This window comes from Nothoprocta perdicaria, unplaced genomic scaffold (assembly GCF_003342845.1).
Source record: "Nothoprocta perdicaria isolate Ctin4 unplaced genomic scaffold, notPer1 scaffold_265, whole genome shotgun sequence".
NCBI lineage: Eukaryota > Metazoa > Chordata > Aves > Tinamiformes > Tinamidae > Nothoprocta > Nothoprocta perdicaria.
The window spans coordinates 172,981-199,977 of record NW_020455494.1 but is presented as its reverse complement, the minus strand read 5'-3'; the positions used below and the strand labels follow the sequence as shown (position 1 = coordinate 199,977).

Genomic DNA, 26,997 nt, shown 5'->3' with positions numbered 1-26,997 from the left:
GCCCTAACAATCTCAGCCAGGGTTGTTAATTCAGCTGGTTTTAGATTTCCTCAAACGAGCTCTTTGATATAGTTTAAATCCCCATTAGTGAAATACAAGTTGCTATTGACCACTATTAGAGTTACTCTACTCATAGTCATTTGCCCGTATCAGGCATTGCCTCTGCACACTACAGTCCACAGTGAAAAATCAAATTACCAGAGACCTGGAGAGTCTTGCTTTTCTGTAACTGTAATGCTGACCAACACCAAAAAAAAACCCAAAACCAAAACACAAACAAACGAAGAAACCCACAAAAAAACGAGTCAGACAGAAACTGCTACAGCAAAAGCATCACTGGTAATACTGATCCAGAAAAAACTGAGCACTCATGACACCACATGTCATGATGAGCAAGATTTCAACGAGATCATAAAGTGATTTGTTTTTCTCCCCAATAAGATTTTAAAATTTACAACTGTGCTTAACAGTTCAAACTGCATGTAAACAAAACGCAGCTCCCTGCAACAAGGTGTAAATCAGAGCATTATAGCACCAGCTCTCCGCACCAGGGAGTTGCTCGCTGACCGACTCCAGCACAAGATGCGTCTTACCGAGTATCCGATGCTGAGGTTTCTGCTACAGAAGTGCCACAGTCGGACAGATCTGCCCATTTTTGCCCAAGTTCTCTTACCAGGTGTGCACTGATTACATCCCTCCCTTCCATGGATAAAAACCAGACGGCTAAATACAGTTACAGTACTAGAAAATACTGGATGGGAAATGGCATTGGAGGAAAAGGCCGGTGCATGGGACGGATGGGCATGGAGCGGGCGAACGCCATCCTGGCATCCCGGCAATCTCCTGGGAAACCCATCCCGGGGTCCTGGGAATCTCTTGGGAATCCCGTCCCGGTGTCCCGGGTATCCCCTGGGAATCCCATCCCAGTATACCGGGTATCTCCTGGGAATTCCATCCCAGCATCCTGGGTATCCCCTGGGAATCCCATCCCGGTATACCAGGTATCTCCTGGGAATTCCATCCCAGCGTCCCGGGGATCCCTTGGGAATCCTATCCGAGTGATGCTCGGCTCCACGGCAGGCCGGAGCAGCCGGCACCACGAGCAAGGAGCGAACCTTTCCCTGCTGAGAGCCACGGGGGTGCCGTTGCCAACACGGCGTTCCACGTCACCACCGGCGAGCCCAGGAAAGCTGAACAGGCSACAGCTTACACGCACAGGCCAGGCTGGGCACGGCGGCACCGGCACCCCGCCGGGCGCCTGCTGGTAGCGCCGGGTCTGTCGCCCAAGGAAGCAGAAGCGGACGCGCGGGCCCGGCCACGTCACCACCTGGGAATTCCACTCCAAGTTAATGCAGGTAGGTTCCTTCCTCCTAAGTGCAAGTTTGGAAGTAGAAACCAGTATGGATCGGGCTGCTGTGAAATGACAGATGATTCAGTTTGTTACAAACACTGACGAGTCTAAGTCACTACAGGCTTCCAAAGCAAGAACAGGGCTACAAACATGAAGAAGAAAAGAAAGATTACTACTATCAAAAGATGTATCATCGCAAACTCCGAACAATCTTCAAAAACATATCTAGAAAAGACTGCTTTTTACTTATTTATCCCTATATTTTTTCCTGCAGCTGAGGAGTGTCCATGCAAAACAACGCTGAGAAGAGCAGTGTTCCGCCGGGACCCGAGCAGAGCCGGCCACGTGTCCCGCAGCGCTCCATAAAGTGCTCTCTTGTGCATCCCTTGAGGAGAAGCAAACGTTCCCCGAAGGAACCTCCCAAGGCCCCGCAGGAGCAGGGAGAGCCTGGGGGGCTCCGGGCACGGCCRGGATCAGGGCTGGCACTGGATCCGATCCCGGGGCCAGAGGGACGCGGCACCCGGCAGGATCCCTCCTGCTTCTTGGGGCCCTGCTCCCGGTTTCCAACCATCTCTTTGGGACAGAGGGGATCTGAGCAACATTCTTTTGCCTATTTAAATAAAGAAAAAAATCACACAGGCGTCTCGCCCTGAGCGCCGCTTCGTGCTGCACGCTTGCAAGCATTCTAGGGCGATCGCTAGAGGTATTCACTGATATATAACTACCTGGGTAGCTTAAAAAGAGCAAAAATARGGGAATAATAATAATAATGGGGAAGAGAATTTAAGGCATTTTTTATTTTGGCCAGAAACGATGCATGCTACAGAGTAATCTTCACTTTCCCACTTGGCTTTCAGACCACTGCACTTTTTTTTGTTTGTTTTACATGGCACTTCTATAGTTTGCGTTTACAATTTAGTCAATATTTTCAAGTGTTTTCTTCAGTGTAAAGGCCTTCTCCCGCAGCTCGGGCCTGCTGTCTGATGCCATTGCGGATAAGGAGCAAATGAGGCGGTCTCTGCTTTCTGGTGCCAGGCATCCCCACTGTTTAGCCTCTGCGTAGATAAAGAGAGACAGATACAGGACTTGGAATACCAGAATGGAAAATAAATTTAAAAAAAAAAAAAAAAAGCCCTAAACATTTTCTCAATGCTTGGACAGGCTCTTCTGAAGAGACTGTTTCACAATTCACTCACATCAAATCCTCGAGTGGGCAGCTACCAAAGAGCAGCCTCGGCTGGGAGGACACGTACGACCTCCTGCACAGGGAGCTGTGCCCGTTTAAAGCAGGCTGAACCTCACTCCTAAGCCCAGGACACGTGAGGAATGTTTCTGCCTTTGTGTTATGCAAGAGGGATGAAGAGCACACACAGGAGGCTGGCAGGGAGCAGCAAACACCCGCCAGGGAGCAGCTGCAGACTCGGCGCACCAGCACCCGGGCAGATTCCCTGCACAGGGGGAATCCTGCCCTGGATGAACTCCAAGGGGGCAGCGAGGAGCGAGCTCTGGAGYTCTGCACAGCCAAAGCCCCCTCCTCATGCAGCCTGCACACTGKGCAGGCCTGCAAGCTGGGAACAGCCTCTCCAGCCCGTCCCACGCTCCCCGGAGGTGGTCCTGGACACCCTGGCTTCCCCTTCAGGCCCTCTCCGTGTTTCCCAGCTCCATGTCCCACACATCCTTCCCTAGCTCCATGCACACTGCTCAGCTAGCCCAAAAGCAGAACTGCCCCTCTCCAGGCCCTGGGCCATGCGCCGCCGTCCCCACACGCTGACTTTCCCACCGGGAAACATATGAAGATCCTCACCACTCAGCTTGGAGCACAGCAGCTCTATCACGGACAAAGCTTCTGTTCTTATGGATGTGTAGCTTTTGTTTTCTAAAGGGAAAAAAAGTATCACACATTCAGAAGCAAATGCACACTAACTGCACAAGAAGCAAAAAGCACCGTGGTCTCCAGAGGGCTCTTGTTCCTCAGCTCACGGAGCTCCTTTGTGCCGCAGGGCTCCCTATCATCACATGTGTGGGGCAGAGAGTACGCAAATACGGGCCAACAGGAACATGAAGGCTCAGGCAGCGGCTCTGTCTTCCTCATACTGATGGGAACGCGTTGGCCCCGCTGCAGCGCGATCACAAACCGTTTCTGTGTGTAGGACTTGGCTTTTAAGGAACTGTAATGGCTACGAACCACCACTATCAATAGACAGTATGAAGGGAGGGTAGATAAACCCTAGGCAAATCAAGCAGCAGGCTGCAGTCTTCAGAAGCTGTGTCTTGTAAACACCCCACTCCACTCCACGGTTATAACAAACTGCTCTGTCCTGTGTGTCCTGTGCGTGCGGGTCTGGCTGCACAGTGCACACCCCTGCARCGGGATGTGAGGACGTGTGGGCACTGCCTCAGTCCCAGGACAAAGCCGGAAAGCTGCCCGCGCTGCCCCACACCCCGGCACGGTCACGCTGTGCAGGRCACACGGTGGCACCCACACGCGCTCCCCGCACGGACAGCGCCGCGGCTCCGCGGCTCGGGCCAGGCTGCCCGAACCGCCCCGTCCCGTCCCGTCCCGGGGTATCCTCCAGGCAATGTACCCAGGAAGTCTGAACCTAGGGAGCAGGAAAGTATTCTTTCACTACATCACTAATAGCTTGATTGGATGGGGTTAATTTTCTACAGGGGAAAAACAAAACAACAACAAAAAGCACTGAGTTTCAGGTTCATATTCTTGACAGGTACCTGTGCAGGATTATTCTCCTTCCCTTCCCTCTGAAGCTCCCTCTCACCAAACAAACCTAACTTTTTGGGTCTCCCTGTACACTGCRGGTCCTGAACAGCTACTGCCCAATGAAAATAATCACTGTGTGATGCAAAGATGGGTGAAGYGTCATCTCCAGAAGGCTACATTTATCCTTCACTTCCTCTGCCTGCCAGCCTTCAGAGAAAGGCAGTATAAAAAGTAATCCATCATCAAACACAAACTGGGAAAAGTCCATTTACCTAAAGAATAGGTGATAGATGAGCAGGTTTCCAACAATATTCCCGCCAAAGCCTCGGGATCCGAGTGCTCCTCATCGAACAGCATTAACCTGCCAAATGCAAATCACTGTGAGACACCCATAGACRCCCTTCTGCACATCTGCTCAGCTTTCTCTGAGACAACAGAGCTACCTTTGCCACAATCTCACAAAACAGCTTCACATGTCAAGGAAAACATCAAGTCAGAGCACAGTTATAAAAATTACCCTTTAAAGAATGAATTCATGGCCTGGAGCACCTCAAGCTGCACCTTCCACGTACTGAGCTTCAGACGCTCACACATCAACCTGCAAAATTCTTGTCGATAGCAACCTGCCGGGCAGCAAGGATGTCATTGTGTTGCAAAGACAAAAAGCAGAAACATTCCCTGCTCCACCTCCCACACTGAGCTACATCTTGTACCAAGGGACCCCAGAAGAACAACCCCTTGATTAACAAACTTTAGAATATAAATATTCACACACTCCCTCTGTCACGTTCCTAAAAGCAACATGATACCCCTCATTTTCAGCTACCCAGGCTGAAACCCCGGCCCGTTTTTTCAGATCTGTGTAGTTCTTTCACCTTGTACCTGCCAACTTTGATGCAAAGTAACTGTAGCCATCAGAACCAGACTTTTTCTGGTTAATGTGCCACATCAGGCACCCTGCATTAGAAGATTATACCCTACAAGTCTTATGTTCCTACAAACTCGGCACAGTTCCAGGAAGGGAAGAGCAAGGAGTTTAGCCAGGGATATCTACTCTGTATGKAAGTTTTTGGGTCAGCTTTTTCACTGAACACCTGAAAGGATCTTGCCAGCTGCAGGAAGTGAAATCCTGCAGTTCCCCCCGCAACCTTCCATACAATCTTCAGGTTTTCTCCACTCTGCTTTTACTTCTAGGGTGAGACAGTGTCAAGGAAAAGAGCTCGCGCCGCTGACTCACGCTGCGTTTCCAGGCTCCTTGGCCAGGCTTTGCCCAGGCACTCGAAGGCACAGATCAGGGACTCCATCTGCATCTCCTTCTCCCTCATGTCCTCATCTTCTTCCTCATGCTTTGGTGATCCCATGCCTGTGCTCTCAGCAGAGTTCTGTGGAGGCCACCAGAGAAGGTGTGTGTTGGACAGGGGTGTGAGGTAAGCTTGGCTTAGTCTTYTCTTGCAGTCTGTGCACCTAGTCCATGTGCTAGTCTTGTACCTAGGCCATGACCCCAGCCAGATGCCATGTGGGGCACGCTGGTATCTCTGACACTACTGGCAACRTGCAGAAGAGATCACCAGGCTGCCCGTGCTCACACTCCAACAGCTCCCTGCGTTGTGAGGCTCTGGTCTGCAGAGCCCTGCACATACCCAGCGGAGCAGACCCGGCCTCCTGTGGTCCAAAGATCCGAGATCCAAACCTCRGGCAGCAGCTACCACCCTCCCAGGCCATCCCAGTGCCCACCAGGACGCRGATGAGTTTGGGTATTTCTCCCATCAGCGGCTCCTTCTGGGCAGAGGTGCCTCTAACAGCAACAGCTGGTTTGTCAGTACCTGGGCGATCTGWTAAAGAGGGAAGAGCCAAAGACAGAGCAGTCACCTTCTTTATCATGGGGAAGAGGATCTCTGCCAGGTCCTGGAAGTGGTCCTGCTCCGTGGCCTGCAGCACATCCGCGGCGCAGCGCAGAGCCACCAGCTTGTACTGCACCTTCTCCTTGCGACACTCCTTCAGCAGGGCCTGCACCACCTCGCCCACGCTGGGCTGGCCAAGAACACACATCTGCAGCTCTGCACTGAAGCACATGGACCACAGAGGTTCTCAGATCCCATTAATCCCTTCCCAAAAGTAGCTTTTCCCACAGACAGCAAGAAACTCCCATACTCAGGCACKGGGCAGCCTGCCAGCATCTGTAAATAATCTTACACCGTGGTGCTTCTCTTCCACCATGTCTGTTCTCTTCCACTTTTTTTTCCTGCTCCTCTTCRTATGCTTTCAATGCACTCTGCCACCTCACCCATCTTCTACTTACTGTCCTCTTCATAGCACCTGGCCTTTTATCCTCCACCTTRCCCTAACGCTACCAATGCTCCACAGCATATTTTGCTGGTCCCAGTCCTCACCAGAGACTCTCATGGCCCAGCTCATTTCCTCATGGGAGACCAGGGTAGTGTTCACAACTTCATACTATCTCTCGCCTCTTTGCTAGCACCAACTAGCCAACAGCTCTGTGAAAAGAACCTCTTTTTTAGGATCTCAGAACCTGAAGGAAGTTTGTTTTTCTAAGCACTTACTTGCACGTTGAGACGACACTGGCAATAGCCTTTAGCAGCTCCTCCTGCAACCAGTAGAACAGTAAATTAGTAAAACACYGAAAAATCCTCCCTAGCCAAATGGCCCAGTGCTACTCTGAACGCTGGTGCTCACACCAGTCCTCAAGGGGCCAGCTCTTTTTCAATGTTTTCTCACCTTTCCAGCCCACGTTCTCCCGGGCAGGCCCTGCAGCAAGGCGGACAGCACTATTCCCAGGTGTGGTGGCACCAGGGAGCCCGTCTGCTTGGCAATCGATGCCATGGCAGCTGCTCCCTGGGCCTTCATCTTCCAGGACTGGGACTGCAGCGCTCTCTGTGTAATCACTATCAACTCCTGCATGTACAGCCTGACACCACCCTGAGTACCTGCATGGCAAACAGAGACAAAAGGCGATCTTGCCACAAACAAGCAAACAACAACAAAAACCCTTCCCTCTCTTCCCCACCAAAAAAAAAAAAAAGATTATTATTAAAAAAAAAAAAAAATGGGGGGGAGGGAGTACCTATTGCAGTTATGCTGTACTCTATTTTTGGAAAGCAGGCCTTTCTTCAGGTAAGGGGACAAAAAATTCCTCCAAGGTTGAATGAAGATAGGTTCTGTTTTCCAGGTGCTTCAAAAGCACCTGGACAAAATAGCATGCCAGTCCATGCTGTAATAAACTAGCCATTTTTCTTTCTGATCCAGTGGAAATAAACTTTTTGTTAAGAGCAGATCACTCGGAAACTTCTTTGGGAAATACTTTTTCCACCACCAGAGAAGCAACCTGGTGTATGGGGACCAGATTCAAAATCAGGTCAGAGTAGGAGCTAAAGAAGTTATTTCACTATCCTCTTCAGACAGAAAACATGGCAAATTAGCCTTTACAGGGTAGATTCACCTTGAARTTAAAGCCACAGGCACCACTGGAGGACCAGATTAGATCATCAGCTCTAGGGAGAAGTCAAAGTCCTCTACAACTTCAGAGCTTGCTTCACTCTTTTAAAGATGACAACAASGTTTCCAGGCAAGTCCGGCTACTTGCAGCAAGATGTGTGCAGTATTACAGTGATATTACGTGTCCCTTAGTCTTAAAATATGTATCCCAATTGTGGTTTTGTTGTGCTGTGCAGCCAGCAACTCTTATTTTAAACAACTAGAGAGGCCAAATAACTTGCCCCAAATCACACAGGAAGACTTCAGCTCTTTGGAAACTGTATTTCCAAAGTGAATTTGCAGAAAACATGTTACTTCATACTTCATGTTGCACATAAATGGTGCAACTTACCAGGTACATTCTCCTGCCAAACTTCAGTCCACAGAGCAGAATCCTCTTTCTCGCCTTTCTCTTCATCAGAGACCTCGTGCATGCCAAGGAAAGCGAGTGGCAAGATGTGTTTGGCATGGTTCTTCACCACGTCTGGGCTGTAGCGTCCCATGGCATGTACAGTTAAAGCACAGCCTGTCCTGTAAACTGGCTCTAAAGAGAGAAAACAATCATCCTGTGTGGTGACTGGGAAGCAGAACTTTCATTTCACAGCTAGCAGCCTCTTTGGAAGCAGAGGAAGAGAACAGCATTGCACAATGATGCACCGGAGTTCTCCAGCTAGCAAAACTAAATATTGTTACATAGAAATATTTCATTACCAGTTTCTGCCATTAACTCTATTCTGCACTATATGCTATAGCCAAATATTCAAATCCACATACCTTCCTTTTCCATGTACCAACTGCTGAGTTTGTGCAGCAATTTCTCAGTGCTACTGTCCCGGGAAGTCTGTAAAAGAGAAGAGGCTCAAATCACTCAAACACATTAAAAATAACACATTCAAATTTTATAAAAATTAAAGCCACTTCAAATGCTGACTCACCCGGACGAGATGCCCCATAGCAAAGGCAAAAGACTTCTGTATCACACTGTTACGATCAGTCAAGCCACTGAGCAAAGCACTCATTAGTTTGCCTGTTGGAAAAGGGAAGCCAGACTTCACTTGGTCTGAAACACCACGTTTTTATTGCTGTAACAAGAAATTTATCAGCCTGCATTTTGGATTTACGCATGCTCTCTTTTCTTGTGTTTACTGGGTCTGTTTGGTGTTATGTAAGTGCACACTGTAGCACAGCTCACAGTGGCAGCAAGCCCCAGTCCACACACCTAAAGCAGTAGTGTTCCCCTGACGTGGGCACCCACAGCTGCTCAGTGTGCTCAGCTGCATTTCTGCTTTACAACAGAAAGAAGATCTCTATAAAAARAAAACTAAGATTCCACTGAAGGTCAATAAAGTCCAAGTTCACGAACAAAGGTTGCCAGAGCAAAGGACTTCCTGTCTGATATAGAATAGCTCCATTAATGTTGAGAGAAATTTCTTCATTTTGTATTTTTTTAGAAGAAAGCCTTTTAACAAAGGCTTTTTAATAAAGCAATCAAAAAAGTGCTGTACATCAGGTGAGGAATGCAATCCCTACTTACGTTGGGTTGCACAAGTTGAACAATATGTCCTTATTACAGCCCTGTTACTAACATGGGCACTGCTAGTCTGTTCCAGCAAAGACTGAAGAGATATTTCAGCCTGTATGTCCTATAGAAAACTAGGGAATTCCCTCATCTTTTTCCTCCATTCCTTCAGTTTTGGTGGAGATATTTAAAATCCCAAGGAACTACCTCCAAAATATGCACAAAGGAGCTTCAAACAGCTCTCTAAGGCAATTAACACACAAAAAGATCATTAGGGTGTCAAGGGGAAGACAATGAGAAAGAAACTGTCTAGGAAAGAGACACAAAATCAACTTTAAAACCTTACACTAGTAATGAGCCTTACCTGAATAAGGTGTTAAGTCTTGGGGACATTGTGTGGTTAATGACACAATTACACTGGCACAGCCTCCCTGGAAGATTAAAAGGGGAAACAAATATTAGAAAAAATCAAATCGGCACCTTGCAATACTTGGAGTGGTGCTGCATGCACTTGTGTGACACTCTCTAGAACTATCCAACCTCTGCCCAGATACAAAGGGAGCCAGTGTTAGAAGCAGCTGAACAGTTTATAACAGATGAATTACAAGAATTGCGTATGAGAAGTAACAAGCTAGCAGGACCACACTCAGGATGGATGCTCCTAGGAGATCCAGAGTTATTAAGGAAAGGAATTGCATTGCTCCCTCAGAATCTGTCAGACAGGTCGCCACATGTGTAAAAACAACAAGTAATGCAGATGAACTGAGACTCAGGTCTAAGACAATTGAAGTTTGAATGAGCTAAGCTGTTACTTCTGTTACTACTGTTACTGTTCTTCCTTTTCCCTTTCCAAGCAGCCCATTTAAATTACAGGCATACCTTCGTGCCAAGGCCAACTCCACTCTTGATYAGTTCGCAGAGCCGAGGAACCAGCTCGCCCAGGATGGACACATCCAGGTACTGCAAGCTCTGCAGAAAGCCAAAGAACAGGGGGGAAAAAAAAAAAACTGTTAAAGCTGAAACACGTAAGTTGATATGCCTCTACCTGTGGGCTGTCTCAGTTTCTGTGTGTTGCTGTTCTGCTGCAGTTTGGGAGTTTGTGTGGTGAGAGAAGGGGACCATAAGGGAGCTTACACCACATGCAGATTTCCTTGTCCCACTGATCATGATGAAATTATTATTTGTACTGCTGGAATGGATATATTCCAACATTTCACCTCTCTAGAAAAACGAAAGCAACACGCTAGCAAGAACCTCTTTTTGGGGGGATACAGCAGAGGTGTTACTGGTAGTATTTCCAGTGTCCTGTGCCTAAGATGCTAGCAGGCAAAACAAAAAGCCTCAGGTTACTGGCCCTCCGTGTAGCAAAGGCAGAAGGAGACATTGATTATAACCCATGAAAAGTTGTAACTACTCCTGTTTCAGATAAACAAGGATGGAGGGATGGGTACTTCAGAACCAGGACATCTCTGTGCTTCCCTAAGGAGCTGTGGGATCTCTCCCCTTCGCCTGGAAGTCTCAAGCAGTGACGGTGAGGGCAGCACAACTGTCCCCATGGCTGGGAGCGGGAAACACGCAGCCAGCACAAGGGACAGCAGCACCTGCTTCRACCCGCAGCAACTGGAGAGGTTTTTACATGGAATCATTCATCCCTATGTGCTTTACAGGCTATTTTTAGAGCATGCTCCATCTGACACCAAAATGCAGATCCCCATGGCACAGGCAGTACTAGCAGCTGCAGATGCTGCTAAACATGGAAGGGGCTGCTGCTGTAAGCCCAGGAAAAAAAGAACAGCTCTGTCGGCAGCACTTCCCCTGGAAGAGCTCAGGTGCCTGCACACCATGCCTGCTCCCAACATCTCTGAGTGCAAAACAGGGGGCATTATCCTCTTTGGGAAGGGGCAGACTCTAACACTTGGCAGCGAGCTCTGCCTTGCAGCACAGTCTGGGCATCAGCAGCTCTTCTTCTTGCAGCTAACTGCAATGCCACATCCTAGCTGCTGACAGGGTTTTCAATAACATCAAAATGTTTCCATCACGTAAAACACCGGCAAAGCTCAGGGAGCTAAATGTGAAGCACCAGAACCAAGGTTTGGACAGCATGAGCTGTAATAGCAATGACTTTATTATTACTTTTCTTGTTGTTGTTTTTTTTGTTTGTTTTGTGGAGCATCAGGGCCACAGACGAGGAGAAACAGCAGCTTGCAAATCCTAGAACCAGCTGCGTTATCCCCAGAAGACCACTTGGAAGATGTCCTCTTCTTGCAACAAGCAGGTTCTGGGGTGGTAAAACAACTTCTCTGACTCTAAATTGAGTCACAGTCGTTTATAATTGATGGGAGGGACAAGTTGTGCCCCTCACATAGGGATAGGCTGAGAGAACTCAGTAATTTAAAGAAGAGGGATTGACAGATGAGATGAGATGAGAAAATAAAACGGAGTCTAAAGAGGAATATGGTTAAGGCCTTACTTTAATTTCTCTTATCCTACAGTAAAGAGTAAATAAGAACCCTCCTGAATGCATTACTTACCATGTTAATTGTTTCCATCATGGGAGATGATTTTACAGCACTAAGCCTGGCATTATCCATTGCAGTCTAAATAAAAGAAGAAAAAGATCAAATACAAAACTGAAGTCAACTTGAAACCAGTAGAAATGCCAGCATCAGTTACAACTCATTTTCTCACAAACTCAAACCAGAACCAACTTCAGACATGAGAAGACAATGAGTCATTACTCCTGCAGACTATGAATGTTTCCCATCTAGGGAAGAGACAGATGTTTTGGCTGGTACACAGGAGCTGAAACACACACTCCTGCTATGAGGAAAGTTAACGAGAAGAAGGAAAAAAAAAGAAAAAGAGCGGGGGGGAGAAAGAGCGAGGGGAGAGAGAGAAAGGTTTAGTCTGTTACATCCACCTGCTTCTTTCTGGGAAAGGGCAGTGTCTTGTTCTTTCTCCCTACATGACAGAATTAGCTCAACTGGCTTCTGAGCAGTGGGATTTCAAACACTTTCYCAGTAGACTGGAACTAGTTAATATGCTTCTCTGGAATGGGTTAAAAGGCRTACTTCTGGGAACATCCTGCTTCAGCCCACAGTGTCAATGCATACCTTTCAATTTATGTGCTTTAAATGCAGTATGTGCATTTACATATGTGCAATTTCGTGCAGTTAAGCTCCTTGAAAAAACAGCAAAATCTGATGCAAAATCTGATAGCACAGGTGCAGTACAGATACTTATTATTAAAGAGTCACTTTTCACTCCTTATACAGTTGTGCAGGGAGTTGAAGTAATATATAACAGCAGTTCTTACTTGAGATTGCTCTTTGAAATATGCACGAGAAATATATTAAAAAATCCTCACTCTCCCTACAAAAAAAAAAATCATCCAACCATATTCCAATGTATGAATCTTATTTTTAGAGAATTCTAAAACTTAAACTTGATGACTTCCGTGACTTATTAGACATTTCTTATGACACCTTTGAACATCTCTGAGCCAAATTTGCTCTTTTTCTGCACATGACTACAGAATAACAAATGAAGCTCTAAATCATTGTCTATCTCCTCTATAGACACTCTCCCATAATAATTGCACTTACTTTCTCCTGCTCTGTCGCACAAAGACTCAAGTAATTGAGAACTTGAGGCTCCAGCACACTCAAAGACTCCAGCAGGGCTGGGATAAGTTTTGGTGCATGAGGTTTCAGCATAGATCCAGCACTTTTACTGATCTTCACAAGAGTGTTAATGCTAGAAAGAGAACAAAGAAATAGTCACCATGAAAACCGTTTTTTCTCTCAAACAAAAATCACTTTGTATTTTCCTGCTTCTCAAGATGATACCCAGATCCCTGAGCGTTCATGGACACTATTTTGGGCACAGAAATTGTTTAGTTTGGCCACAGAATATTGAAGAGAGAGGCCAAAGAAACATATGCAATAAGAAGTTTTGCATGTTTTAAAGAAGTTCCRGGCAAAGTCACCCCAAAAATAAGTCTCTGACCAAGAAAGAACAAACAACAACAACCTGTTCAAATCTCACTGTTCAGCTGCATCTCTTAGGCTGAATTTTTACAGGGTTTCCAAACCTTCAAAAGGAATGAAATGATTCAAGAAATACATACCCTAATTTTGGGAGAGCTTTTTAAAATTTCTGAACATGATAATCATTTTCAAAATACGAAAGTTATTTTATCAAAGGCCAGCTATACTTCATCATTCAGACTTGGACTATTTTGTCCTTCAAGCAGAGGAAGATATAAAGAAGGTTACAAAGAGACAAGCACATAAAGACCGTTATTAAGGGACCTCAACTATTACAGGACACAAAACTTGTTTTAACTGTACAACCCACAAAACTTGTTTTAACTGTGTGACCAAATGCAGCTGCCCCGGAGACGTGAAGTGTCATTACTCAGAACCAGTTGTGAAATAAGACAAGAATCTCACCCTTGGCATTTTCCATTTACAAAATGAAGGAAAGTCTCAAGCACAGAAACCTCTGCGCAGATCAGTTTACCAACTGCATGAAGACAAAAGAATTTCCTGATGGGATTCAAATATGGACATCTACAAAGAGGTCAGATACTAGAAGGTCACAATTTAAATCTAGTTAACGTTGCTGTTTATGCTTGTTTAAACAGGACGCTGCTGAAGGACAGGTGGGGTTCTCAGCACTGCTGTTTGAGCTCAGTAAGCAAAGGGAGAGAACAGCAGGAAGGCTTTTTTTATGGAGGAACTTCTGACATAAAACACAAAGCATATTCTGTGATTCAAATACATAAACGGGGTCCCCTCAGGATAAATTGTGCCCTTACCATCAGGACATTTACAGGATGCAAAACCAACCTGAGAGATCGGACTTCGGTGACCGTGCTTACTATTCCTTTGTCTAGGAGGCATGGGAGCAAAACAGCTACCGTCTTCTGACCTGCTGCTCCTTTAGACGGGTCACACATTTTCACACAGACCTGGCAACAGATGAGAATCRGGACTGCATGCAAGTTCAAAATCCCCTCTCAGATTACATTAAAGCACCTTCCCTGACAGGCAGAAAATAAAAAAGTGACAGCAACTACAGGGCCATCAGAGATCCATAATGGGATCAGTATTTCCCCAAATCAGTATTTCCCCAAGAAATTTTTGAGTTGTACAGAGYACAGTATCATCTCAAGTGATATATAACATTCACCTCAACAGCAGAAGTCCAACATTATAAGCAAAAATGCAGAAAAAATACAAAAATGTACTGGGACAAGACTAATATGTGTACTTTCTAGGGGACTGTTCTGCTCATTGCTGCGCTTCATACTAAAGATATCTTCAAGATAACAGAAATATCACTCATGCAGAGACAAAAGTGAATCATTATCTGACATCACCGACACACACCTCTCCATGCACACATCTTCAAAGTAAATTTTTACCTTACTTAAAGTTTTCAGAGCTAGTTCTGCTGCTTTTCGTACAGACTCCTAGAAAAGAAGTCAACAGCTATTCTTAGTGTTTTAAAATCTTATATAAAGCAGTTCATATTTGTGGACAACTGAAAYTGCAGTAACAACAAAACCATATTCAAGGCTAATACATAATAACTTCTAAAGAATTTTTGTCTTTTGTCCACCTATTATCTGGTGTGGATGCTAAACACATTAGAAATGCTGCCTRACACCACTGCCTATGTTTCTTTCACGTTTGTCTCTCTTGTGCTGCTGTTAGGTCGTCCTCCTTACTCTCCTCCTCCTCACCTTAAAAAGCTTCTACAAAAAGAAGTATATAATCCTTTGCATATATAATGCTTGATGTATATAGTTCATTGTTTCAGTAAAATGCATTTGCCTAGCACTTAACTAAATATCTAGGATTAGAGAGAAAGACTAAAAGCAAACAGGAAAACCTGTGCTGCCCCAGTSGCATGTGACACCATCACCATCCAGACACCAGACTCTGCCTTTATCTGAGATGTATTGATGAAGTAAAGCAACATCTAGCAATATTCCTAGGACAATCGTCTAGACTGTTAACTTCTTAGGCTGTTCTGAGCTCAACCACAGCCCCCTCCAAATAGACTCTGCTAGACAATTCCTAGATAAAACTCAGGAATCAGGTTGTCCCAGGGACCGTTCCCAACAGGCAGTTTGCAGGCAGCTGCTYTGTCTGGGGATGCAGTACAGTTCACTAGCACAGTGGTAGGACATTCTGTGTCAGGTGGCTCCAGGGCCCAGGAATATTTCTGGGCACACTGGATTTACCAGCATGGAAGCTAGTGTGTTTTGGGCAACAGCTCAGCTTAAGCTGGAGCCAGAAAGTCTGATCCCAGGGAGAATGTGGCTCAAACCTGGAAGGAAACAAGGAGTCTGACTGACCTGCAATGCCTTTAGTAACATAAGCAATTCAAAATAAGTACTTCTGTCCTGGAGGGCATGGAGCACATGCTTAAGAACTCTTTCATACTCAGGAAAGATTGCTGAACATGCAAGAAAAAGCTTGTCCAGTATGAAAAGTATCGCTTAAAGGACAAAGAAATGCTAACTGTGAGTGGTCTGAGCTTTTGGTCCACTTAATAACCAAAACTCCTACTGGCTTCATCTTGGCTTCTCAGAGAATCTCTTTTCAGTGACTATTTTCTAAACTCTTTTTGAATACTTCAGTCTGATTACCCTACTTTCTGCTGGCAATTACTATTGAATTATCACTTTCATTACCTTAATGTCATCTTGCACTCTAAACAGGATTTCCCAGATCTCTGGAAGTTTGTCTATAATGTCATCCAAAGGTCTTCCTCTTAGCAAATCATTCAGTGCTAGACAACTGCAAACAAAAACGTTTTACTTCCATTATATGGGATATTTTTTGTTATGGAGGTATACATAAATATATATATATTTATATATTAAGTACATGCTTTAAAAAAACTGATATTTGCACAATCCTCATTTTCACAAACTATAAAATAACTGCTAAAAGAATGTCTTTCAGCAGAGAGAAAAAGAAAATTAAACCAAATGATAGTGGGTGAGAAAGCCCACCACAACTGACATTCTAGCTAGTGGAAATAAAAAGCATAGTGGTCTCAAGTCTGCAACTCAGATTAGAACTAATATTTTAAAAACAGCATAACAATAAACAAACAAAAAAATCAACAATGTTTTACTGAATGGCATCCTGCTGTCAAGTACATATGGAGCCACATCACCAACTGTAACATAATGTTAGCTTTTATTCAGGTGCAAGGATAGCCAAGAAGTTTGTGACGAGAAAACTCCTTCAGATTAGATTGTTTAGTATTATACTCAAGTTACATGTGGTTAAAAAAAATCCATAAAACAAACARCTTTAGGACTGTATCACACCTCAAACGCAGACTGCAGAACTGGGCTCTGTTCTGTTGAACAGACACGTGTCTCCCTCCCCCCAACTTCCTTAGTTAAACAGACCTATGGTGAATAAGAGAGACGAGATTTGGATGAAAAACCTGTTACTTTTCCAAGCAGTACCTGGATTCCCTGATTCTCCAGAGATTGCTGGTTAAGTTGCTGATCAAGTCTTCAAGAATTTCCTTCATATACTTATCAACCTATTACGAGAAAAGGGCATAATCATAAAACAGGCACGGACCACATATCCAGTACTGTTCTCCGCAGGAAAAAAAAAAAAAAAAAAAAAGAGAGAGAGAGAGAGAGAGAGAGAAAGAGAAAACCTCCCCGCCCCCCAAAACACCCCAAAACCCACCAACAAAAAAACCCCAACGTGACACAGGGGCAACATGGTCTGCTTTCTGACAACAAGATGACCTTGAATAAGACTATTCTTACTGCTTTAAAAGCGCCTCTCTCTCTCTCTGCTGCTCTAAGGTAGAGGCTTATTGGTGAGACTACAGCAAAAGACAACAGTTCTGTCAGCTGTTTTTCAACAGAAGGCTTTAGAAATGGTAGCGAATCATGCACCTCATAAGAAAAGCAGTTGCTCTTTGATGAAGAATCAACAATTTCATGAGCTTGGCCTTGGCTGGAAAAGAGTTTCACAAATCCAATTCTAGATCTTTCAGAGCAAGAGGAAGGGGAAGTGCTGAAAAAGTTATTCCTGAAACTGTCATTGGAGGAATTGTCCTTGAACTGATGGCACAGCTTCTTCCCATCAGCTTCTCTCCACCTAAAACCTGAGAGGCCACGTTTAAATGTCTATGCTTTGGAAATGGCATCTTCAGCTACAATAACTTCTTAGGAATTTATAACYAATATCACAAGTGCAGAAGACTGCACTTTCAGCTCAGTCTTAGACTTGAACAACAACTACACAAAAAAGCTCTGGAATATCTTATTTCACACAGGAGACAATACAAGGTCTCTGAGTATCTTCTGCCTTATGTCTGCATTCCAACAWCTCTTGCTTCACAGACACCACCTCATTTCCTTTTACAAACCCTTTCACTAAAAAACGTAGGTATTCCCTTCTCATGACAATTTCCATGTGATGACATGAGCAGCAAGTCCACTATTTTACCCCCTAGCAAGGGTTTAAACACCCTTGATGTTTGCTCACCATGGACTTGTCTGTGACCAAGGCGTTCCAAATGCTGGTCATTGCCTGTCGAATGCCAAGGTTAGGGTCAAACTGGTACCGGTAGAGTCGTGGAAGAAGCTGTGGCAAAAATGGAGCCAGCTGTTCTCCTGCCTTGGTGGCTATCACGTTGAAACCGAAAGCTGCTCCCTKAAATGAGGACAAAAGAACTTATTGAAACAATCTACTCACTCAGGTACTGGTCCAGGACATGCTGTAGTCAGCAGCAAAGCTCATTGAAACAGTTTAGATACCAAGATAATGCAGAATTAAAGAGCTAAAGTAATAACAGAATTAACCCTCATCAGTACAACGGTTATTCATACATAGTATCACACAGGGAAATTTATTAACTCTCCAATCCAGTACCTGTCTTATTTCAAGATGTGTTGTTCGATTATTTTCAAAAAAAGTAGTATTGAAGAATTAAAACATAGGAAGATTTGAATAGGTTGTTCCAAAAACATTTTTATTTTTTAAAAGACTGATGACAGTAGTTGCTGCTTCTCCSCAATTCAGCCACATTTCAAAGAACCAGACACTTTGGGAATAGTTTAGAAACTTACAAGTGAAATGACTCCATCCTAAACTGCACATTCCGTAAATTCTGGGAATTATCATTTTGCAAGTGCCAAACTTGCTTTAAATCTAAGTATTCATTCATATTGGTTTTATTCTACAGAAGGGCTGCTGTGTCCATTGTAAYACAGYASAATGGATACTGGACCATGGAATCATATGGGAATTGGCAAGATAACGCAAGGGGGAATTGTTCAGTGGCAGCAGTACTGAGCCTCTGGAAGCTACATCCACATCACTTGACCTGCAGCATCAACACTGCCACTCAAACCCCACTTCACGGATTCAGAGGACAGGTCACACTTTCTCGTCACAGCCGAGAAAATTAAGACTGAAAAAGACAAATCCTGCCCTTATTCCCAATGATGACCAATGCTGTGAAGATTGAGAAGCTGCAGAAAATGTAAGGGAGCAGCCTGCTCTAACTAGCCCTGCTTTGAGGGAAGGGCTGGTCCCGGACCACCGGACACTCCTTCCAAATTCAACAATTGTACAATCTGTTGAAATGAAGAAGCTCACCCTACAGCCGCTGAGCAGATGTTACTGACTCATCCTGGCTTGTAAAATTCTATTATGAGGGACCTGGCTGCACACCTGTGGCTCCTGGAGTCCCAATGCAGGGAAAAAGAAGTCTGACTTGTCAGACTTTGGACAAAAGTTAAAGTTGGGACTTTTTTTTAGAAGATTCAGGTAGGCTGTAAGGACAGGAAAGGTGCTCTGTCTGCTCCCAGGAACAAAACAAATTCTTACAAGCTTAGGTAAAGATAGTGAAAAGAACAGGCCCTCTGCAGGAAAAATAAATTTTAAAATATATGATGCTATGTTTTTGTARAAAGTAAATCCAGTAGTTTTTYGGRTTTTTTTTGTTTTGTTTTTTCCTTTGGCTTTGAGAAATGCTACAGCAGCTTTAAAATACCAAGACTTGAGCTTTTTGTTAAGTTAAAAAACAACAATCTTTGGAYAACAGTGGTTAAACTGATCTCTTGGGAAATGTGTTTCTAAACACTTGCTCCTGATTAGTTTGTGCTCTGCTTTCTTATATAACAAAGCACATTTTCTCTTGAATCTGAAAAGTCACTCAGTTTTGAAAATCCTAACTCACTGTCTGAACAGCTCAGGACATGGCCTCTAAACACTCCCAGAAGTAACAGGAGAGAATCACAGATGGAATGCGAGATAATTTGAACAATGAGATATCATTATTTTGTTGTAAGAATTTCAATTTTGAAGTAGCCTTTTAGACTGGTGAGCCTGCATTAGCTATGACACCAGAGTACCAGCATATAAAAGCCTCCACAGGCATTTCTATGTAGACAACATAGGCAGAGTTAGAGAAACGCTGCTTTTGTGTCAGAGTTCACAGACAGAACAGAAGTGAGATAAAAGGAGAAAATTACCTTCCGTGAATTCCACATGGCATGATGGTTGGCCAGATTCATGAATTTGTACACCAGATCTGGTTGATTAAGATCACTAGCCAGTGAACAAAGCTCCTTGTAAGTAGAAAGACCTTGACTTTGGAAAACAGAAGGAAAATCAGTATCACTGTTTTTAGCTAAGAAATGCTATAATATCTACAGCTATATTCAAATCACAGTCTAAAGATTTTTTATCTGTGCTACAAGAAAACAGCTAAAGTAACTTAGAAAACAAGTGGGAACGAAAAATTCAGGGAATAGATCTAAATGAAAGGGAATATGGTTCTAACATAGGTTATGTGTGTTGTCATTGAGACTGAGAGTAAACTTACCCATCTGGAGTCTTGCTCAGGCCACCCTGAAACACCACAGTTTCTCCAGTCATTTCATGTTTAGCTCTAGTGGTAAAAGAGATATAGTATTAGCTTTGCCAAACCCTGTCCCTGAATGGCCCACACACTAAGAAACAAATGAATTTTGCTTTACTAATTTACTAAAACAAATGTTTTGCTTTACTAATTCAGTAACTGTCTGTTCTTTAGGTTCCAATCCTGAAAAAGCACAGAGGTGTACAAAATCACACACTCTGAGAGGAATCTTATCAACCCTCATCAAATGCACTATTAAGGAAAAGCTGCAGAGTGAGGGTTTTGCTATGCAGTGATAAGGTACAAGCCAAAACACTGAATAACAGCTTTTTATTTCAGCCCAGATAAAAGTTACATCATAGAGACTAGATCTATACAGAAAGAGCACACCCCTACTTTAAACTAATTGGAAAAAAAAAAAAAAAAAAAAGGATTATTCTCTTCCACTTTTCAGCCACTAAAAGGATTATTCTCTTCCACTTTTCAGCCACTAGAGTTCCCCACAGTCCTAGCTTCGATGTTTGCCATTCACATTGGTCACATCCACACTGGATTAGACAGGAACAGGCTGCAGAAACAGCATTTCCAGCACAGATCCAACATGACTAATTGCCAGCAGTCTTTTAAGAGCAGCATTTGTGGCACTAAAACTAGTGATCATTAATATTTCCTCAGCAAAAGATGTATGCACTTCAGACACAGGACAAATCCCCAGTTCTGCAACATGCACTTGTTCAGAGTTGCTGCAGGAGGCTACCGACCTCTGCAGTCACATAAGGCAGCAAGTAGAGAATCCATCCAAACCAAAACCAAATTGAACAGCTCGGAAACGGCATGAATCATTCCTTAAAAGCTTTGTTGAACTCAAAATGAAAAACTCTCATCAGATATACACACCAGAGCACTATTTCAGTTAGTGCTGAGCTCACCATACCTTTTCCCAGTCATCAGGTTATCAACGAGTGTGGTGACTAGCTCTTGCTGATCCTGTTCACTTCCTAACTCATATACCAGTCCAAGACCTTTTGAAGCAACATCTTGACTAAGTTCTGCAAGAGATTTTAAAAAGTAAAAATGAACAACATGTAGGCACTAATAAACACATTAATAAACAAACTATGAAAAGAAAAAACTCCTTAGAATTCTACTTACCATCGCTATCTGACAGAATTGAAACAAATGCACCTTGAATATCCTTGAGATGAGACTGAAAGATGAGAAAAACGACATTAATTTTATTTCAGCTTTTGCATCCTTTACCTTGCTTGTCTCAAGGCAGATATCTCTTGAGGTGCTTGTCTCTAACAGATAAACAGAGGTTATTTTAACACAGGAGTTGCCTGAGCTACATCTAAAATAAGAATTACTCTGCCTTCAGAGAGGCAAGCAGAAGCCTGACTGTAGCTCATAAAATGAAACAATTATGTGTTAAACTTCTACAGCTCCAAGCCATCTACATGCTTTATTTTTGTTGTCTAATAAATATCTGTAATAGACAGACTGTAAGTCTGGCCTGCAGCCAGACCTGGCAGCCCTCTTCTTCAGAACACCTTCCCTCCATCCCTAAATTAAAGGATTTTGCCATTCCTGCAAATCAGTGTATCCTGCAAGACACATTGTTTACCCAAACATAACGATTCTCTGATCACAGACAASCACCCTAACTATAAGGTTTTCATGAAAGCACACCAAAAATACCAAGTATAAGAAGCAATGGGTTGAAAAGTCCTACATTTCCTTTCAACATTTTCCAAAAAGAAATCCTTAAAAATATGCAGACACCAAACTCTTCTTTGCAAGGGAATACATAGTAGCACGTCATCTTATAGCAGCTATTTATATCAACTCCAGACTGATCTGAACACAAATCAGATGTTTACAAAGACGGCAAATGGCCTTGTCCATCTGCCAACAAAGACGCTCCCCATGTAATATAAGAGTAACCATGCCTGAAAAAGACCTCAGTAAAGACAGCAGCAGCACTGGGAAACCCAGTGAAGGGAAGGGAAAGAAGGTACCTAAAGGAAGTGAGGATTAAAAACAGGGATGTGAAGAAAGTGGTTGGAAAGAGGCATATTTCTTACCTTAATTGCTTTGTGTACGCTCAGCTTCTTCACCATTGACAGAAGCCAGATGCAGGATGCCTGCCTGACATGTGGGTTGGGGCTGATAATGTGCTTGTTCAAAATAAGCTCTAGAACCCATGGAACTACATCATTCACTTTCAAATCTGTATGAAACAAACAAACGAAAAGGTCTWGAGGAAGGAGCTTTAAACATCAGTCATGTTCATTTTTAATTTCAATATAATGTGCAAAACCAATGGAGACCTAATCAATACATGAGTACTCAGGTGACATCTTCACCTGTGCCGATTGAGAGAAAGTCTTCACAGGAGTTACTGGRAACAGACCCCTTTGTGCTTGGAAAAAGGGACAAAATTCATCTGAAGAGAGGCCTCTTAACCTTGCAGTAAAGTGTTTCAGAACACAAGACCAAGAAGCAGCATAACTCAGACTGTAAGATTCACTAGACTACAGTTAGTTGCTAGGAAGATTCAAAATTTCTGAAGTAAATGGAAACTTCAGATCCAAGACCAAAATGCTAAGCACCTATTTGCCCTACTGAGGCTGATATTTACATCTGTCTATTCTGAAGCTAGCGTTTTATCATCCTTATATTTTAGTTGAGCTAGAATTTCAGTCTTTAAACAAGTTACCCACAGTCAGGCAGATGTGCAGATTCACATAAATGTTATTTTATCACAGTGATTCACATAAATGTTATTTTATCACAGTGATTCACATAAATGTTATTTTATCACAGTGATTCAAGTTGCTGGAAAAACACCTGAAGTTTAACCTTACAACTCTCTTTTCCAGTTCAGGCTTCAAAATGTTATTTTTAAAAAGAGTTTTATGCATTAAATCTGAAGTTAACTCAGCATGGGAAACTTCCAACAAAAAAATGAAACAAATATTGCCAAATGACAATGAGATTTCATCCAGAAGCTATTTAAATAGCAAGTAAAAAACCCTGTGCCCTTCAGCTAGATGGACCTGAAGAGGAAAGGAATGCATAAATAATCCAGCACTGCAAAACACATAGAACTGCATTAACAAATGTAAAAGGCCTCTTGCTTCCACTGGGCCAATGCTGGGACACAACAGCGAGATTTATGTTCATCATACCAGCCTTCTGCACTAGAAATGCCTACCTGGAGGAGGGATATATTCCTCTTCTGTGACTGTCCATGCATCACGTGCAGCCACTGAGCTGGTGCCTACAGCAGCACTGGTAATAGCTTCACCAACAGTGAACTGCAGTTCTATTTGTTTGGCCTAAGAAAAACCACAAAAGAACCTCACTGATCGATGGTACTTACTGTATAAACTTTTGGTGCTTCACAAGGCTTCAGTTTCCTCCCTCTCAGCACTAGTCTGAAGACCCCATCTGTGCTGAATTTCTGAAACTATTCAGCATCAGCCCATTGAGGTGGATGGAAAAAGAGCCACGATCCAACTCTTAAAAACACATGATGAGAGCTAAAATCTCCACACCTGTTTATGCAATATGGCTCCAACAAAGTATTTGATAATCTGTGAAAGTTCAAATTAGTGAACAAAAGGAACTGGAGAGACAGTATTGAAGTAATACAAACAAAAGTTAAAGCAGTAACAGAACTGCCAATTATTAATACAATAACTATGACCTTGTTATAGTAAGCAGTAGCATAAGATCCTCCTACAGTTTCATTTAGAAGTTGATCACTGCTAAGAGAAACAAATTTGTTTTCCACATAAAACAAAGCATTATTTCTGCTTTGTTTCTGTTCTCTTTGCACTGTTACCAAAGGACCTCAGGAACAGARCGTGCAGAACTCTGCCACTTTTTCCATTACTTACAATGAGTCTCCAACCATGTTAACTGGTTTTCTTATCCGCTSAGCACCTTCTAAATGGCTTCCGTGGAAGCAGAAAATGCTCAGGCTTTGGGAGAAGTAAGCCTGTATCTTCCTGCAGCCTAAGATTAGGGKKTTTTTTTGTTTCTTTTTGTTTTTGTTTTCCAGCTACGTACTTTATAAATGAAGCTGCAATGCCCTTTAACAGTTCCAGGGGATAAAAAAGCATTGTACTCAGAAACATCATTTTGTAGATGTGTACACAATGTTCTTACTGTTTTTGCTTGTTGGATCACACTACCCTAGATGACTCAGCAAAGCCAGTCTGTTTGTTACTCACTAACTGAATCCTGTGACAGTGTGATCAAGGAAGAAAGGTAAAACCAAGCTGTAAATTAAGAACATTGAAAAAAAAGCTCCTTGAGTACTTAATTTTGCTTTCTTGCATGCTGCAGTATGTGAAACTTCCCTTCAGTACTATGAACACAGTGCATTACAAACACTGGTGCATGCAGACTGACAAAATCAAGCTTCCCATGAAGGAACAAAGCTCGTAATTTGAGTAGGTACACTGGTGGATGTCATTCTAATGAGAAAAAAAAAATGGTTGAATTATGTACTTTTAGGGTATTTTTGAGGTCCAAGTACTAAGCTGGGCTTCATTGCTAGAAGTTCTTAAAATTTTGCACATATATACAGTCCTTCTAAACGGAAGATATTCATGCCAGAGATTGGGGCAGAGACTTCAAGATGTAAGTTTTTAAAATTTAAAAATATTTTATGTCCACAGTTAACAATCCCCARAACTACCTCTACTGTTTTAAGACAGCCTTAAAAACCAAGTGCAGTATTAAAAAAAACACCTYAATATCTTCTTGCATACTTGCAAACTTGCCTCCAGAATAATCAAAAGGCATTCAAAATGGGAACATAAACCCCAGGATAAGGAATAATGTGTTACTGTTGCCTCACCTCCACAGAATCCATCAAACCTTGCAACAGTAGCTTCTGGTGGGGAAAATCTTGATCTCCAACTGGAAAGTAACCTAATGTTTGTATTGCTCGTTCCTTCATCTTAAATAAAAACAGAACCAACATACATTAATTACACAATTATCCTGCAAGTCTAGGCAATGGATTACACTTTAAACCCATTGTACTTTTCACTTAAGGTATGAGAAGTCAGAAATGACAAACATTTACCAGATCAATCACTACTGTCTCTTCTAAAACACAACTTTTTCATATGACACAGAAAGGAAAAGTCTTGCTACCTCTGAGAATTATGCTSTAGGCTAGTTTATTCTATTGTAAAAGATGATCTTTTTTTTTTTTTAAAATTATCACATTCCATAATTTTCATCCTGTGAATTCCTTCTTATGATGATACAAAATACACACTATCAAGAGACAGAAAGCACTAGATTTTATGAAAGCYCTTTCCCCAGTTTTGACTCACTAAAGCCGATGATGAGTCTAACTAGGTTCAGTAGCAGCTCCTTCAAAAACCAGCCATGGTTAGCATGTCAATATGTGAAATTGGAGATGGTGTATTTCAGAAAGCGACAAGAATCATAGCAATTTTACAGAAGCTTGCCTTGTTTGTTTCCTTGCTGGAAGGGATTCGAGCCAGTAAGCTTTCCACAAGCTGCAGCTTTGTAAACCCTGCACCTTCACTGGGAATTGGCAAGGGACCATTCCTGCCAATCTCCCCCAGAGCTGTGCAAGCAGCCATCACAAGGAAGGGTGAGGTGCTGTCCAAGAAAGAACCTGGAGGGAAAAGCAAACAGGATGACTTGGATTTTGTGTTATTACTTAGCAGCAGACAGACAGGCAGGCACCTGCATTTTACCCAAGCAAGAAGCTAAGTACCTATCCTCTCTGCAGCTGGTAGGAAATGCTATACTAGAACAAAACGAAACTGACGGGAGTCATTGATATGAGTCTAGGCAGCAGCACCACACCCGCATGTGCAATGTTGGCCTGTGACCTAAAAATCTAATTCTAGAGATGACATGAACTCACACTTTTAAATTGAATTTTATTTGACAAGTGAATTCAAGATTCAATATCTATAGACTGACTACCATGGAAGTGTCCTCTGCCGGGGTGACTGGAAAATGACTGTGACATGCAGCAAAGTCTCAGGTGGGAAGTTACCTATTGTTTCTGTTGTCGACTTTATGAGCTGTTCTTGTTCCGGAATGACTGCAGTGTTTGGTGGCTCTATGTCGTGGAGCTCCATTGTTCTGATTTTCCTTTTGGCCAAGTACCTTCCTACTGTAAATCCCAAAGCCAACAAGGAGCCATGTTGGACCTCCGGGCTCTACAGACAACACCAACAGYGCAGAAAAACTCATTTTCAAAGTAAGTAACACTATGCAAACAGCACTGACTTAAGAGCACATATGGAGACGCCAGTTGCTAAGGCATCATCATAAAGAGCACTGAGTTCTGTCTAACAATGCAACAAGAGTACTTTTGTAGTGCTAGCATTTTCTGCTGAATAGAGTTCTTTAGGAGCTCAAATCTTTTTTTTAAGAGATTTAGGAAGACACATTAAAAACATCACCAGAACTCACATTCATAAAGTCTCTCTCTTGATGACTACCAATATTAAACAAAATAAATGAAATAAAATACATTAAATCTCATCTATCATATAACGTGGTACAAACTTCTCCACTTAAAGCCTCGAGATACTCCTATTAAAGAGGACAAAGCCTATAAAAAGTGGTGCTGAAGTCGAATTACTTAAGGTTTGCATAATTTAAAGTACAAAAACAGTTGACCTAACACTGAAAGTAACACCTCCACACAGTTCAGTAGGTCATGGTCTGTGAAACCTAATTATCACAGTTAAACAGCAAGAACATTAATTTCTCCAATGCTCTTACAAYACAGAGCACACTTAACAATGGTGCTTTCTCCCACAAATGAAATCTAGTGAAAAGACTGAGAGCAGAAGTAAGACAAGGAGACTGAAATGCAACCTTAATATGTATATATAAGAGAAAGAGAAAGAGGAAGGAAGGAAGAGGGGAAGGAGGAAGGAAGGAGGGAGGAAGGAGGAAGGAAGGAGGGAG

The 26,997-nt window shown here is 43.0% G+C and overlaps 1 protein-coding gene across 2 annotated transcripts in view; it reads right to left on the bottom strand.

Moving 5' to 3' along the window:
• Positions 1-727: 727 nt before the first annotated feature.
• Positions 728-26,997, bottom strand: part of ECPAS (Ecm29 proteasome adaptor and scaffold) — a 49,770-nt gene continuing 23,500 nt past the window's right edge. The window contains exons 21-49 of one of the 2 annotated variants that reach the window (XM_026040772.1): positions 26,072-26,237; positions 25,509-25,681; positions 24,884-24,985; positions 23,228-23,351; positions 22,095-22,240; positions 21,163-21,217; positions 20,945-21,059; positions 19,975-20,040; positions 19,622-19,739; positions 17,628-17,795; positions 16,583-16,662; positions 15,791-15,896; positions 14,513-14,560; positions 13,935-14,056; positions 12,687-12,837; positions 11,613-11,678; positions 9,961-10,050; positions 9,446-9,512; positions 8,498-8,589; positions 8,337-8,403; positions 7,915-8,106; positions 6,807-7,015; positions 6,632-6,675; positions 5,940-6,132; positions 5,308-5,452; positions 4,588-4,693; positions 4,343-4,431; positions 3,156-3,227; positions 728-2,406 (exon numbers count right to left, since the gene is read on the bottom strand). In XM_026040772.1, coding sequence (XP_025896557.1) covers positions 2,267-2,406; positions 3,156-3,227; positions 4,343-4,431; positions 4,588-4,693; positions 5,308-5,452; positions 5,940-6,132; positions 6,632-6,675; positions 6,807-7,015; positions 7,915-8,106; positions 8,337-8,403; positions 8,498-8,589; positions 9,446-9,512; positions 9,961-10,050; positions 11,613-11,678; positions 12,687-12,837; positions 13,935-14,056; positions 14,513-14,560; positions 15,791-15,896; positions 16,583-16,662; positions 17,628-17,795; positions 19,622-19,739; positions 19,975-20,040; positions 20,945-21,059; positions 21,163-21,217; positions 22,095-22,240; positions 23,228-23,351; positions 24,884-24,985; positions 25,509-25,681; positions 26,072-26,237 — 3,312 coding nt within the window. In that variant the 3' untranslated portion in view covers positions 728-2,266. The remainder of the gene's footprint in view (positions 2,407-3,155; positions 3,228-4,342; positions 4,432-4,587; positions 4,694-5,307; positions 5,453-5,939; positions 6,133-6,631; positions 6,676-6,806; positions 7,016-7,914; positions 8,107-8,336; positions 8,404-8,497; positions 8,590-9,445; positions 9,513-9,960; positions 10,051-11,612; positions 11,679-12,686; positions 12,838-13,934; positions 14,057-14,512; positions 14,561-15,790; positions 15,897-16,582; positions 16,663-17,627; positions 17,796-19,621; positions 19,740-19,974; positions 20,041-20,944; positions 21,060-21,162; positions 21,218-22,094; positions 22,241-23,227; positions 23,352-24,883; positions 24,986-25,508; positions 25,682-26,071; positions 26,238-26,997) is intronic. The other variant, XM_026040773.1, reaches the window with a different exon arrangement.